A 16,850-nucleotide genomic window follows, 5' to 3' on the forward strand; every position below is an offset into this window, starting at 1 on the left:
AACCCTCCTGTTTCTAGGAAGGACTTTGCATAGATGTACCTAACTAACTATCTCCACCAATTCCTCCAGTGGGTCAACCGAAGACCAAATTTTGGCTAGCCACACAGATAAAAAGGGAAAAGAGTCACAAGAACTATAGTTTTTATAGTCAAAGTCCCTTCCTGCCTCCCAAATAATGTCAAGAAAACAAGTACAAAGAAATAAACATCTGGGTCTGCATGTAATTATGGTGCAGCACCTCACCATCCCATATGACAAGAAATTTATTTTTAAAGCAATGTAGCCTCAAGTCTCTGGTAACTAAACAAAACAGGCCAATAGGCGTCTGCACAGAAAACGCTGATACCTTCTCAGAGGAGTACGTTACTGACATAAGTGTCTTTGCACCTTCTCAGAAGTCTTAAAAATATACAGCCTGTGAGTTTAGTAAGTCACCACTTCTTTTTTTTTTTTCCAGAAGCAACAACCAACGCCTCATTAGATGACTAAGAGGGGGGTAATAAAACCCTACATTTTAATAATCTCAACAAGTAGAAATGCAGCAGAAAAAACACCCCCTCACACAGAGGATAGCAGACATATAAGTGAATTTAGCTACCCAGCTCTGGAGAACTTCCATTTATTGCAAATTAGTACCATGCTTACACTTCACACCATAGAATGCCAATGATACATTGGAAAGTTAAGTTATAGATCAAATATTACCTATATCATATTTTCCTGCTCCAATTTACACGGTATTTTCTGAATTCTAGACAAAGTTTGGATCCCTCTCCACCTGCATTTCTGCAGCTACTGGAAGACATAAGAATTGCTTGAAGCGTCCTTTGAGGGAGCACATCTCACCAAAGGTGAAAGCAGAATGAAAGCCACAGAATAATTACAAGTAATACACCATCATTAAAGCATTTTCAGGTAATCCCAGCCTTGTACTCCATCTGGAAGAAGGCACAGACCATTCTCGATTATTAATCAGAACTATTTGAACACTTTAAGCATGCAAACATAAAGATCATTGGGCATTTATGAAAAAAAGATTGCTCCTCATTAGCTGGAGCAATTACACATGCAGTGAGCTGTGCACTCCCTCTTCCCCAACCTCTAAGCTCAGGAAGAGGAGCTGCTGGGGCTCTGGGTGAGGTCTGTGCATTCAGATGCCGCTCTGAATCTCTCCAGGAGATTTTGCAAAGATCTAACGGCAGATAAGCGGGATTAAGCTGCTAAATCTTTTAAAGCCTTTTCTTTCCGGGGCCACATAGAATTTTCCCAAAATAATGCTTCAGTATTACAGTAACCATTCCCTCCCCTCTCATCAGCAGAGATTGCATTTTAAATTACTCCTCCTCTCCCTTCAGTCACTTGAAGTGATTTTAAGAAGGGTAAAAGCCCTCTCTGGTGGCCACACCACCTCCCTTGGGTTGCCAAAATCCCACGCAGGTGCCTCTCCTGGACCTGCCGTCAGCTGCTCCCTCATTCGCGCCTCAGCCCTGGCGCTGCTGAAGCGGTGAGGAAAGCTGTACCCACGCAGGCAGACGCCTGCTTGTTGTCAGCCCTTAGCCTTGGGCTTTTCGGCTAAACCACTACTGCCCGTGTCCCTGTGGAGCAGATGCCAGAGGAGACAAAGCCCTCTTGGCTGGTCCCTGCCTTGGGGGATGAGCCCCGAGCTGCCCGGCACCTGGGAGGGCACACAGCACTGCTGCCCAGCCTAAATGCTGCCCGAGTACTCCCTGACCCCCAAAATGCCTTATCCCCATCCCCTTTATTTTTTGCCTGTAGAGCCATGAGCGTGGACTACTGGCATGTTTCATTTATTCCTCACAGTGGACGCATTGCTACAAGCACCAAGTCTCTGGGGACGAAGCAGCCGCAGCTCGGGCACTGTGTTGCAGGGAGCCCAGGGACAAGCTGCCTATGTGGAGAAGGAGGAAAAGGCTCATTTCGGTAGTCTGCCCGTTCTAACTCCCATGCCCAAAGATGAATGCTCTTCACCCCCAGGGACTGTGAAAAAGCAGTGATATTTCAGAGGAGGGACCAGGGAAGGCTGTGCTTTGTTCAGTACAGAGAAATGAAATGAAGGCACCTCCAGCTGAAGACAGTGAAGTCAGTATTGTTTAGTATCAAATTAGGTTCACAGAGGTTGGAGGAAATGTAAAGGTGACACTTGGAAAAGATCATACCTAACCTGTGATGCTTAATTTCTGTAATAAAAATGGTGAGGTAGTCAGCATCAAAGCTGAACTGTCAGAAACCAATCTAGCAAAACAGCAGCCTCATAGCAGGGACTGGCCATGCGGTACTGCAACCATGTGTACATCTCTTTCTCTCTCTCTCCTTACCTTTCCTCCCTGCCCCCCTTTTAAAAGCTCCATGGAGAAATGAAGAAATGATGTCTACCCAAACCAAACATGGGTGTAACAGGCAGGATATATACTGCAATAAATGCAACACACTGCTAGAGAACTTCATTCACAGACAGATTTAACCAATATTGCCATCACCACAAAAATCACTATCATAATTTACAGTCTATTTACAGTGATAACACAGAGAAGGAAGGAGACAAATGCACTTGCCTATAGGACAGAACCTAAATCTCCTCATATAGACCATCTCCTGTGGCAGACTGCTATTTACATCTGCAAATCATGACAATATCCCTTTTACCTATATACGTCCATCAAAGGAGTTATCTGGCTGCATTTCTGTATTCACAAATTAGCACATAGCTGCACTACACCCTCCACCAAATCCCCCTAAAGCATGCATGCAGCCTGCACACATTAAATACACACAGACTGCACGTGTAATCTGCCTGGGTTCAGAAGTAGTTTGCGTGGGACTACACAGAGATTCCAAGTCAAATACACGTCGGACCAAACAAATTAAAAGGAAGGTTGAAACCAAGCTCCAGCTGATCGTGGATGGGCTGACAGGGAAGGGTTCTGCACTGTGAATCTGCTCTGCACACACTGCTCTATGGTACGGAGGATGAAGGCTCAATTAGAGACTAATGCACCTTTGCCATCTCTGCTGTAGGGCTGAACAGGAAAGCTTTTAAACTGCTGATTGGGTGGACAAAAATGAGCAAAATGCCTTGCAGAGAATGATCTTGCACTGACAGGCTGTCTCATCAGATTACATAAAACCGAGTGATTTAAAAGGGTGGTACCCACAACCGCCATCCTCTGCAAGGAACGGCAGTAGCTATTTGCCAGCATCACCCCTTAAGCCCTGACAAACCACTGTCCTAAAGTGGTATTTAATTTGCAAATTCCCTTGAGACAGTAACACTGTTCAGGGGAGAGTAAACAGCATAGAGGGTGCAAGAATTCGACACACATTCTTCCCTGTGAACTTTAATATATAATTTTAAAATAGATGTGCAGAATTAACTGAAAGAAGTGAATTGCCCTTTTACCACTTTACACCAGTTGAGCAGAGGATTGCCCATCAGGTTCCAAGACCCCATAGCACATAGTTCCTATTTCAGAAAACATTTTAAAGCAGATTTTCAGTTACACTTTACTCTTGAAAATGAATATATTTGAACACAAGTGGTTAATACGTTCATTGCACCTGTCAGTGGTTTGCTGTATTAGGTTACCAAATGTATTGTAACTGCTTGTTTCAGATTGTCATCAGTAAAAGGTGAGCTTTTACTACTTGCAGAGTTTAAATAACATCAGTGTTGTGTGTGGATGGCTCATTGCTGACTCATTTCTTGCTTATTTAGATGCCCTGCAGAGATGCTACTCTATACTACTTGAAAATGCAATTGTTTGGCTTGATTAAATAAAAAAATAAAAAAAGAAAAGAAAGCTGCTTTGAAGACAGACAGCCTTAAAAGAGTACCCAACAGATAGGAAGGTAGAAAAAGCCCATATAATATGAAGCACTCAGTACAAGAGACAAACCACTTCCCCTACAAAAAATAATTCAGTTAAAACCAGAATGAATTCTATCATCATACAGAGATTCAGCAACCACTTTGCTTTATATATAACGTATTTTCTTTCAAAATATTAACCGATGTTAATGTTAGTGCATAAGAAAACAGTAGTTCTATTTAAAAATTAGGAGAACCAGAACACCAGGCAGATAAACCCTGGACAGTTCACAACTGGAAGGGGGGGGGGGGGGTGATGGAGGCCACAGGACAGTGCCCACACAAGTCGTGCCATAAACTGGAACACAAAAATGAACCAATTTCATACGCTCCTAATGCATGAATTTTACAAATAAATACTGACACAATGGTGAGGTCAGCAAAACACAGTACAGGAGCAAATGCCTGGAGAAAGCAAACAAATACTTTTGAAATCTGCTTCATGGGTAAAAGCAACACATCACTTAGCTAAAGCCTGAGGTTAGGAGGCCAAGTATAGTGGGATCTGTGCTTGAAGACTTGGACTGCACCCTCCTTTGGGGATCACTGCAGGTCAGGTAGGACACAGAGGACAGACAAAAGCACGAAGCTCACAGGAGGCTGGGATACAAGTGAGAGGGCTCGGGACAGAGAAGTGGCCAGGGCAGGAAAGAGGAAACAGGCTGGTCAGGGAAGGAAGGAGGAAAGCGTGACTTCGGTAAAGAAGGTGGGAAAAGCAGGGCTAAACAAAGAGAAAAGCAAAAAAGGATAATTTAAGCCATTTTGTAAGTGTGTAACAAAGCAAAATCTTCCTTTGAAAACAAAAAGAAATTAAGGAAAAAGTATCAGTTCAGTTGTTCTTTGCAGGCATTCACTACAAACTGGCAGACTGCAAATATATTCCCATGCTTGCTGTGCAATCAATGTTTCCCTCTGCAATATTTAATCTCATTTATCAAGCTTCTTAGTACAAATTAAGTTACAAGGTAATCAATTAGATTGAAAACACAGCTTGTTTCATTGTTTTAATTTTGCACTGTAAGCATATTCAGCCTAATTTAACAATTAGCTAATCAAAAACCATGAAGTGTTTATGTAGCTTGGCTTTTTGTCATTCAAATTCCTCTCCTGGATCATTGCAAATGCATCAGCCAGTGGAGCCCCAGCTACAATTTTAAAAGCCTGGCAGAAAACACATGCAGGGAAGGAAGAGAGGAACATGTAGAAACCACAGAGCGGTGCCGGGGTTTGAAAAAGGAAAGGAGGGCTCTGGAAACTGCTGCTCATTTCCAGATGAATAGACAAACTGCCTAAAGGACTGCAGCCTGCTTCCCCCGGGATGCTTTCTAGGAGGACTTCTGCAGAAGCCACTATTTTACAAGGTTAGAGCAGCAGGGACGGGCCACATTTGAACCCAGAGGAAGCTGCAGCTGCTGTCTGTAGATTCAGAAGGTTTTCCCATGACTTGGGGGATGTATCAAAGGTGATGAGTGCAGAGGGAGTCCCTCAAATGGAACATCGCTGCCTGATGGGAAAGAGGATAGAACTGGGTGGGGCTTTTTTCGGTTTGGTTTTGTTTTTAATTGCTGTTAGCTGGGATGAATTACTCGTTTCTTTACAGAAAAATAATATTTTTTTTAACTTACAGAAATAATTTGGATACAGTTATCATCTTTCATTTCAGTTTAGATCTGCATATTCTGTAGTTAATGTCTTTCCATGATCTGGCAGTTTTGATCAAAAAGATGATTAGGGAAACTGTACACCTGGGACCGTATTCTCCAATTTTATGGAGGTGGGGGTTTGGGGTGCAGTCTTTTGTTTGGTTGGTATTTTTGGTGTTTGGTTTGGTTTTGTTGTTGGTTTTTTTTTTATTATTATTATTTGCTTGTTTTTAAACTTTTCATTTCTTTTCAGTAAATTGAAGTTTGGAGTTCTCGTCGGTGAAGTTATTGCTTAGCTGAGCAAGTCGACATTTCCTGACCACCACAGGGGAGGAGGTGAAGACCACCCTAATGACACCAAGCATGTACCTGCAGCCTGAATGCTGGTAAGAATAGGAGAAAAAGTAAGAAGACTTGCTCTCCCTACCCACAAATGACCAAGCAGGTGAGAGAAAGCAGCAAGCAGCCGGAGCGGCGCAGGTTCACCCCCTTGTCCACTCTTTCAAAGGACATCCTGAGGGGAAGCAGAAGGAGGCAGCCGAGTGACAGAAGTGGGGCAAAGCATGCTGCTGAGCATGGCCGTGGGCTAACAGATGAAATATTATTAGACTTCACTTGCATGACAGGCTTTGGTGTTTTAACACGTACACATGGTAATGTGATCAACGTTTGTTTCCAGCTGTGTTTAGGTGGAAGTGATCCAATATGACTGTCAGCCCTCCCTCTGTCCCCAAGCCCTGCTTTCCATGCCCAGCAAGCAAGAGCCAGACACCTCCTCTCCCAAACACAATTTCTGCCTGTCTAGGCAATGTGATTTTCAGGGATCACATACAGGATCTAGAACTAAAACTAAAAGTGTTTGTTCTTTGCATTATATTTCTGATTTAGATATATTATACATTGAACAGCCCAGTAGCTGACAGAGGTATCTTCAGCGCCCTGCCTGGTTACAGGAAGGGAATAGCTAGATAACGCTATGAGTTCTAGTTACGTATTTGTTAGTTTATCTGCCCAGAAAGGGAAGCAATAAAAATCTGATTGCTGGCCAGTGAGGACGGGTTTTCAGTAACACAGCTTTGAATTGGTTTATTTGCTACTGTCCACCAACAATTGCCTGTAACATGGGAATGATTTCCCTCTCCCCCTCCGCAAATACACTTTCTTACAACATTTAGGACAAAATTTGCTATGTAGAACTGAAGCCTGCAAAAATTATTCTCATCTACGTTAACTTTATGAACACACACAATAACTACATCTGAAGTGCCTGGGAATGTAGCTGAAACGTTCCCTTCCCCCATCCCCATGAGAAATGGCCCAGTCCTGTATGCAAGTATAACGTATCTCCAAGAAGCACACACTAGGAAATTCAAATTAGCGGAAGGCTATACTTCAACTGATTTTGTGGTCAATAATTATGCTGTATTTGCAGAGAGCGTGAAAAGGCTATCTGTTTTGTATGTGGGTGTAAATTCAGCAGAATTACACATCTTAAATGAGAGAGAGTCCTCTCAGCTGCTCGCATAAAAAGCCAGGAAACAGAAAGATATAAACAGATGGTCTTGAGATTTTCCAATTACAAACCTTTTTGGCAATATACAACTGGAGGAATTCCAAACATTTGTCACTTTGACTCCGCTTTGCGGTAAGTAATGGGATTTGGGTACTTACAAATTCTGAAACATGCTGCAATTTGAAGACCAAAACCAGCTATCTAAATCAAAATTATCACTCAAGGAGTTAAAGTCACATTTTAGAACAGGTACCAATGTAACAGAAGCATCTCAAAAGGCATAAAGAAAACTATTTTTAATTGATGCTTATTCATACATTCACTGAGATTCTGCAACAGAGCCAGAAGATATAAGCAACTTTGAGCAAGCTGGGCACGCTCACACTGTTGCTGACACTGTAAAACTGAAACCCACCATAAGGATAAGAGGCAGACTGCCAAACACAGCATCTCACAAGATGAAGAAGTCCTCTATTCCTCAAGGGAGCATTACCTGTAAACTTTTGTCTCTGTTTGCAAGAAGACTGCAAACAAAGGAACTTTGAAATACACATTCCTCCTCTTTTTTTTTTTTTGTAAATTATTTTTTATTTGTTTTAAAGAATTGCGATTCTTTAAATATGCTATGCTTAAGGGTATCTTATTTTATCATTTGCAAGTCTTATTCCTAGTAGGTTATTAAAAAGGGATCAGCTAGCACTGGGGTGCACAAAAGGTGTATAAATAGAATTGAGTGGGCACCTCATACAGGAGCTCAGAGCAGCGTATGTGCATGCACATGTCTAAAACAAGAACTAGCTTTAACATTTGGACAGTCGTAGCTTTTGGAGCTCTCAGATTTATCGGTGCTCCCACATTTTGACCTACCACAGAAACTGGAAGTGAGGTCTTGAGCTAATAAATAATTTCATGAAGTAGCAATCATTGATGCACAAATCTTTCATTTTTGAAGGGGGAGAAACTCCCTCTTGTTCCCTGGGCTTGAGGGAAGGAGAAAAAAAAAAAAAAAAAAAAAAAAAGAAAAACCAACAAAAAACCCCAACACTCAAACTTACAGCACTTACTTTATATTATAACTGTATAAATGTAAAGGGTATCAGTACACCAGGTTCTCATTTTACATTAGGTAAATTAATTATGTAATGACACGCTCAATTCCACAGCTATAGGTACCCCGACCTTCATAGCAAAGTGCACTACAGAACCTTATCAGACTCAGAAGAGAAACCCAGGTACAAAACAACATACTTGCCACCCTCACCAAGTTACTCTTCTAGGTTATTCCAACATGGAAACTGAAAGAGAGCTACAAAAATCTTTGGGTCATGTAATAACAGCTAAGAAAAGAGAGGAACAGAGTGGGCATTAATTTCATTCTGCAGGATGGTATGGAGGTTTCAATTCAAAATTTCTTTCAGAATCTGAATTTTGGTTCGGGTTTCCAAATTATCCTATTTAGTGCAAAACAGTGAAGAAATTAATTTTAAATTTATTATGCGATGATAAAACTAAAAATATATATAAGAAGACACAGTACTTACTACTCAACAGAAAACAGTATCGAGGAATCTTCCCAAAACCAGAGCTAACACTTTCTAACATAACCCAAACCACGGCTATAACTTCAAAACTCGCAGCCCATACAAACCAGAAATGTAAAGAGTTGCTAGGGCTCATTAGACTGGTCAAAAGCCATCCAAAATTAGGAATTCTGTCCAATGATGCGATTCTTTTATATGAGAAACCTGTTTTCAAATCCAGAAAATAAAACCTGTGCTTACTTGTTATTGGTGGGTCCTGTTGCCAAGACATCTGATTGCAACTTCGGGAAAAAACCTTGTTCGTATTTCCCTTGGCCGATCTTCATATCAAGTAAGTGTGGGTGGATAGCTGTGTGATCAATCTTCATCAACCGCTGCTCGATGGATTGGGCTGCAAGTTACAGTCACAGGTGAATAACCACATCTGCAAACCACCTGAAGACACATGCTACGACAACAGAAGTGGTCATGCTCCAATTCCTGAAAACGCTCTAAAAAGTTAAATAGTGACTTTAGACCCAGAAATCTGCCACTTACAGAAGTGAGGAAACATCTGCGCTGTTATTTTGTTATTTTGCTTTTAGTTTCTTCACCCAACTCAACTAGTATTGGCACAAACAAGTTAGCTGTTAAGCAAGCAGGTATTTATGGGAGCCTACAAGATGGGTTATGAATTGGCAAGAGCAGTGCAATCCTTCCCTGAAATTTTGTGTTTGGCTTTAATGCTCCTTCAGCAGGATGGAGACCTCTGAGGCCAGCTGCACCTCTCTGCAGGGTTGGGCACCTTGCTTTGCCCCAAACATGTCTCCCTGGGCAGACACGGGGGGGGGGGGGGGGGGGGGGGGGGTGATACCCAAGTTTTGCAAACATCTGGCACCTATAATGATCCTCCTCCTGAAATCAGATATGCCATTACTGGATAACAGGCCTTCAAAAAGCATAGCTAACTGTAGCAAGGCCTAAGCAGCATCAAGAAGATGAACAGATGCTTGGAAACAAGGGAGGCTACGGCAAGACCAGAGAGGGCTCCCTGGGAATCTCGGCTCCGCTGAGACTAATGCGGTCCAGTCGTTTGCTTCAAGGACGTGAGGATTTCATCTCAAATCTCGAGCAGGATGAAAATAAAATCTGTCACCCTCTCAACATTGAGTCAGATGCACTGTGAAGGAGAGGGGAAAGGAGGTGTATGGGGGAAATCAGCATTCAATTAGCAACTTTAATATTCAACTCTTCATAGCCCATCCATTAACGGGCAGGCCCGTTCTTTTCAGCATATCACGACTAGTGAATAAATATGCAAAATGTGGAAGCTAATCCATTTTCCATTTGTCAAGAACAACACAGAACTCATTTCCTATTTTACAAAACTGTGATGGGAGAGAAACTGTCATAAGATTTACATACATTATCATTAGAAACTCAGCAGCTTCCCCCCCCCCCCCTCTAAAAAAAAACAATAATCGCTTCATATAGTTTTATTTTGGAGAAAAGGACTGGGTAGTGTGAGGTCAGAGGGTTTGAAGGGTCCCAAAAATAGTAGGTTAAACAAACAGGTGCTGGATCGGTGCTAGGGTCACATAGTCACATATATTGTGAATGGTAAATATGAAGATATGAAGTAAAGTTGATATTACTATCAGTTTGCTGCTTTTCACAAGACAGAAAATGAGGTTCCGGTGCCACAATATCTACCAAAACTAGACGCTGAATAGACAGTTGACCTGTAAATTAGAATTGGTTTTAGATAGAAGTTAAGCAGACACAGGATTTCTATTTCTGCCACATTTGTAACAAGTAAAACACTCTGAAGAAATTAAACAGACAAAAAAACCCCACATGAGAAACGTGTTTGCCCGAGTTCATTAATATGTGTCCCAACAAATTTAAGAGTATAATTTTCCTGTATTACTTGGAAATGAAATAAATACTTGCACAGTAAGAAACTCAAGTATAACTCAAAAATGCAACTTCTGACTGTAATGGAAAAAAATCCAAGTCTTTAGTACACAGCGTATTGTTCATTAACACTGAGCATCTATTGCTGGAGCTACTAAATATGCCACACAGGATTATGTCCCTGGCATCCCCTGCTGCTCTAACCAAATGGTGTAAGGTAAAAAAAGGTCTTTTTATGGGAAGGGGGAGATGAGGCCAGTGGAGCAAACACCGGGGCTTAGCTTGTCGGTGTGGCTGGCACTGGTCCTACCACCACGGTGAAGGAAAGCTCTCCTGGCAATGGAACAGGAACTGCCTGAAATGAGAAACAGCGAGCCCAGCAATGTGGTTTGGTTTGTGTTTATTAAAGGCACCAGCCTAGGAGAGCTCGAAGGGAAGGTAAAGGCTCCTGCTGGTTTTGGTGTTTAAAAGCATGCTGAAGTTTTTGCCTAGGGAAAATAAGGACACCGCTGAGTCCTCCTCAGGTAGCTCTAGGGCTTCCTCATCAGCTGCAACACTCAGATGACTGAGGACCTATATTTCTTTGTGGCTGACATTGTACTTTTGAATATTTTACTAGCCTGTCTGAACGTACCTGCTTCTTTCAAAGTGCTGCATTTCTGATAGTTGGATGTCCGCAGTGCAGGGGCCCTTACATTATATAGCCTTATTTTCTCAATTCGGGAGTCAAAAACTCGCAGAAAAGGGTCCTTCTCTTCCCACTGGGAGATTATCTTATTGTCTATGAAGGTTGCAAACATCTGTGTTTCAATGAAGTGTGAAAGGAATGGGAGGTAAGGCTCGGGTTGGTCCGAAAGGAAGGAAGCCTGAAATACAGAAAAGCTTGTTAGTGCCACGTTCCCGCCCAGCATTGACACAATGAGCCATCCTACAGCAAAGAACCGATGCAGCAGTCAACGGGAAGGCTTGGACAAGGCTTCCCCACCACAAAAACACCTCTTGGAGGACAGGATCCAGCTACGAAGGGGTTTGGCTCACGGGTCACCACTTTGGTCATGACTGTGAGAAATAAGCAGTCCGGGAGGCTTCGTGACAGCTAGAGTAAAGGGAGCATCGAGCTTTGAAAATCCTGACCTTAACAGCCTGTTTTACTGCAGAAGTACTAGCAGAGATTGCCCAAACAACCCCCTCCTTTTGAATGCTGCACTGTTCAACGCCTGAATACAAACAAGACCAATAAAAGGCATGGCAGCATTTTTTTTTGATCAAAAACTGACTCAAATCAATATTTAGTCTGTTCCTGACTGTTTAACCCTGTAACATTCTCCTTGGAGAAGGACTTCTATCTGAAAAAGCTGATGGCTAAGAATGCTATCTACTTTGCAAAGTCATTTGGAAATAATAACTGCGCAAGCTTCCAAACATTTCTCATTCCTTTTGCTGGCCTACAGTCTATTTATTTCCCCATTTCCAATTTCAGCTTCCTTTTCACTCTTGTATACAGACTACAAAGGATTCATAACAGTACTCTTCTGCCATAACGATGTGATAACCTTCTACAGAACAACACTACTCATTAACAAAAAGCCCTACTGAGAGATTATGAAACAAGAAACACTGGATTTGGGTTTTGTCTCATGTATGCACCTCTCCTCTCAGCAAAGAAAAAAGAAAGAAAAAGACACTTTCCATTGCTACCCTTCCACCAAACCCACAGGAGAAGCCCCATCAGCTGGGCAGACGCCTGCCAGCACAGTTTGTACAAGCCAGGACAGCTCTGACTGGCTCACCGATCTACTCTGGCAGGCGATCTGGCCCTGTGTAATCAAAATGGACAAATCAGTCAGGCAGATGAAGCATGCCAAATTAAAGAGTACCTAGGCTATATATACATAATATAGCTATTCTCCCCCACCTCCCAAAAGCACTTTCAGATAGAAAAATGAATACACAGCTATCTTTACTTTGTCAAAATTTTGCATTTGTTCCCTGTTCGTCAGCCACGACTCCATATCGGGGGCAGCCTGAATGACGAAAGCCTCGTAGTCTGCGAACATCTGCGTGAAGCGGTTGGCAAAAACCTCGCGAAGCTGCACGTTCAGTTTGTAGTCCCTCAGCTCCACCTCCTCACACGGCAATTTCCCATCCTTCTCCTTTTCCGCGAGGGGAGCCGTGATGGTCATTTTTTCCATTGTCACGCCTGTTCTCTTGGCGAGGGCTTGTAGGCGGGCGATGGTCTCATTGCCTTTCAGCAGCTCGTACATGTTGAGGGCATTGCTGGGGATGTTCCCGTTCTTCTTATCATTCACCAAGTCACTAAGAACCAGGTTCTTGAGTTTGGTGGCACTGTCGCTGCAGTGCAGGTTACCCTCTGGTGGGATCCCAAACTGCAGGAGAACCTCGGAGATTTCCTGGATAAACTCCAGCTTGTTGGGGAACTGAGGGAATTCCTCTGGCAGTTCAATGAAATGGTTATCGATGTCTACAAAGCACAAGTTTGCCTGAAATACAAAGAAAAGTTTCAAAACGGACACTCAGCGCTAAATTGGCTCCTCTGCTAAGTAGCCCTATTCTCCCAGGGTGCTTCCAGACAAAAAGGTAAGAACATAAACATGCAGGAGACTTAAGCTGTGTCGTCTAGCCTGTGACATTTCACATTTCAGTAAAGTTAGGGGGCAACTGAATGTCAATGATTTAACGAATAAATAAAGCCTCCTGCCCTCTCCTGTTCTCCTGGGACTTGCAGACCCCAAACTTCTCACTACAAAGATTTGATATCCCCTCCCAGACCAGCCAAGGACACACCAGCAAACAGGATGCACAGCACCACTTCTCAGCCCATGTAAATACTGTCTGTGTGAATTACCACATCTCAAGGGCACATCTATTTTACCAGGAGCTAACTACAGGAAGCCTCTGTAGCTGTGCTACCAAGGAATGAGATGTTCAGTGAGAAAGATGCTGCTGCTGTAAGCAAAGCTACAAAAGAGAGTCCCATGCAAATCCTTCAGGATCACGTCTGAGTATAGCTTGTCCACTGGAGGTCAAGCCCTATTTCCCCACTCCCTCCCCACCCCCTGTTTCCATGGAGGCTTTTAATCTTGGCAATTCCTCTGCCTGAGATTTAAACAGAGTGCTCTTCGACAGCTTTGCTACACATGGAGATGGATCTCAGCCCATAAGATTAAAGCTACATGAAGACATGAATCTAGCAGAGCAGATACTTTTACTAGGAAAGTGTCAGTGGGGGGATGGAAGAACCCTACATAAAAATTAATTACATTGCAAATGCACCCTCAGGAATAATAGCAGAATGAAAACCAGTAATTGATCTTCTGAACTGCAGCTTACATCTGAAATTCTCTGTCTAAGTGCACCGTGCTGAATAATATCTTAAACCAGGTCAGATTCCCAAGGTGCTGAGCTCTGATGGGTTTTACCCTGGCATGAAGCTGCAGAATGGGAGATGTGGAAACCCCCAGGGCAGCAGCAGGTTTTTGTTAGCTTGACTTGGCCATTAACACAGCTCCTCCGCCTTCTCCAAGGCACTTTTACTGTTCTTTACTTCTCACCAAATACAGCAGGCTAATCTTCAGATTATGTGAACAGAAAGGACTTATTTTCCTCCTTTTCTGAAAAGGTGACTTTTCAGCAGGACAACACATTCCACAGCAGACACAATTGTAATATATTGGCTATTTCAGGGACATGTTTGACATTAATCACCTTTCACACAGATACTTTAAAGGGTATTAGGATTCATTTGGTAAAGCAGAAGTGTCACTTCAGCTCACTTCTTCATAATAAATTTGGACTGTACAAAGAAAAGCATTTCTTCATACAAAACAATTTGCTTTACTTAACTATACAGCTATTAAAGAGTTGTGGTATGCGTCGGTACGGTTCTTTAGCTCAGGGACTGTCTTCTTATCTATCAATATTTCATTTCAAAGGCTTTTTAATTTCAGCTCTGCATATCATTTACAAAATTTGAAAAATGAGATTTGGATTCAGAAAACCCTTGGGGAATTGGTCTCACTTCTCTCTTCAAAAACATCTGATGATTAAAGTTAATGCAGAGAGATTAGTAACCTTAAGACAGCATGATGGCCAGTTGTTAGAATTTTTATCTCTAACAAACAAATGGTTTATATTTAGAGCAAGAGCTTGAAAAGCTAGCCCCTGGCCTGAACAATAAAGGAATGCTAAAGTGAACAGCGCTTCATCACTGCTTGCATGTTGAAGGATTTTCTATCTTTTTATTGTCTAGAGGAATTTGAGATTCAAGATCTTCCCTGTTCAATACCCTTTCTTTCTTTCCCTTTCCCACAGTTACTGGACCTGTGATGTTCATAAATGCTGGGCTGATATTTTTCACTCATTTCTTAAACATTGTAATGGCGGGGGGAGGGTGGTGGTGGTGGTGTTCCACCCCACTATTACTCTTCCCTCAATGGCAATATTTAATTTGTTATTCCAGTGATACTGCAAGCAATTTTAATTTAAGGAAAATGACAGCTTAATCTGCTAACTAAAACCATATGACTAATAATTTTAAAAATCGCAGTAATTATGTAATATTAGCATGGTTTTACTGAAAAGCATAGCTAGATACCAGCTTCGTTTCCACTCCAGTGCAAGTTTTATGTGATTGAGCCATTGTACCCACGAGGTAAGACTTGATTTGCACTGTTACATGCCACCTAGGCTAAGAATCAGTCACCTCCATCTAATACTTAAAATAAATCTTTATTAAAAACCATATTACTCTTGCCCTGTGTTTATTCCTCCACTTCCACACACAAACTCCCCCTCCTGCATATTCTCTGCTGCTGCTCCCGCCTGCCTTCTTGGTAAGAGCACCTATTTGCAAGCCTTAGGGCCTCTGCCCCCAGGAGAGGTTCCATATGGACCTGGCCACAGCAGTGCCACAGTCATGAGATGTTACAGCTTTATGAACAGTTATTCTTAGGGTTCCACTGATTTTAAGAAGAAATCCAAGTTAAAATGCATGGCATGCTCAAGAGATGGGTCCCGTCATCAAAGACGTTTCAGTATGGAGAGTGATCAGTGACCAGGTTAAAATGTGAAGCAGTTTTAATTATCTTAGTCAAATTCCAAGTAGAAAAATCTCCATTTCACTCTCTACCACCAGTGATTTTAACACCTAGACTAGGAGGAATACCTTTCCTTCCTTTTTTTCTCTGGGGAAAATGTGACAGACCAGGCAAAGTTTTCACTTCCCATTGCACAGCAGGACAGAAGGTCTTCAGTCCAAGAGACCATCATTGGAGTGAGTCAATATTTTAAAAGTACGTACCTATGCCTCTAAGTGGTTCACAGGCATGGTATTAATGCAAGCCTGGCTCATTTGAGGCCAGGACACTGGTTTAGTTAACAGACCTCGATCCAGCCAAGAAGACGTGGGCTCACCCGTAGGTGGAACAAGGCTGGCAGGACGGGGCACGCTTCTCCTCAGCAGTGGGGAGACAGGGACAGGTTTATACCATCTAGCAACTACACCCAAGACCCAGTTTCACAAGGACCATCCCCAAATGAAATGCTCTTTAGCCCTCTGTCATGTCAAAAGGACTGTTGACACTGACAAAGAGTAACAAAACCTGATGAAGTGTGTGATGTGGGGAAAGCAGAGAAACTTTCAATGTCACAGCAGGAAGCAGAAAGAGAAGCATTTAGAAGTCAATGCAATTAGCAGCACTCATTAAACTCAGAAAAGGATGGAAGAAGAGCTGCAGAGACTTCCCCCACTACCTCACTCCTGCTCGCAAACAGTCTTTGCTGTGCCAGAGAAGCCTCCTAACACCAGGCATGGCATTTTCCAACAGGGATTCACACAAATATTAATAACACGTTTCAGAGTAGCAACCCCAAAGGCGGAGACTGACCTCCTGAGGCAGCTCCAGCTTGGAGCGGTCGGTTCCCTCCTTGGACTGCAGCCCCATCAGGTAGGGAACGGGAGCGTCCAGAAAATGCAGGAGAGAGGCAGGAAGGATGGGGACATACACGTGCTGCCACTGAAACGGGAACAGCAGCGTTGTGATCCCCTCTGCCACTGTCATCAGACGCTGGTAATCTAGACGGGGAGAGAGAGACACACACGCTGAATTATCTTTCTGTTTCACTTTTGAAATCTGGTTGGCAAGGATATCAGTGACAAAACAAGACAGAAACCATGTTTATGTGGTAAGATGTTCTTTTGAAAATAAGACAGTACTTAAAAACCTTAAACATTGTTTAATTCATCAAAACTCATTACCCCCAGGAAGAAACTGCTGAGCATAAATATTCATATCTTATCTAAATCTATTCCATCATCAAATTCATTTATTAAAAGGATACCAAAAGTTTTC

The 16,850-nt window shown here is 42.5% G+C and overlaps 1 protein-coding gene across 4 annotated transcripts in view; it reads right to left on the minus strand.

Moving 5' to 3' along the window:
• Positions 1–16,850, minus strand: part of DENND5B (DENN domain containing 5B) — a 117,344-nt gene that overhangs the window by 26,219 nt on the left and 74,275 nt on the right. For all 4 annotated transcript variants that reach the window (XM_049822524.1, XM_049822522.1, XM_049822523.1 and 1 more), the window contains 4 exons: positions 16,386–16,573; positions 12,444–12,980; positions 11,114–11,345; positions 8,824–8,974 (listed from right to left, as the gene is read on the minus strand). In XM_049822524.1, the coding sequence (XP_049678481.1) occupies positions 8,824–8,974; positions 11,114–11,345; positions 12,444–12,980; positions 16,386–16,573 (1,108 nt within the window). The remainder of the gene's footprint in view (positions 1–8,823; positions 8,975–11,113; positions 11,346–12,443; positions 12,981–16,385; positions 16,574–16,850) is intronic.

This window comes from Accipiter gentilis, chromosome 18 (assembly GCF_929443795.1).
Source record: "Accipiter gentilis chromosome 18, bAccGen1.1, whole genome shotgun sequence".
NCBI classification, from domain to species: domain Eukaryota; kingdom Metazoa; phylum Chordata; class Aves; order Accipitriformes; family Accipitridae; genus Astur; species Astur gentilis.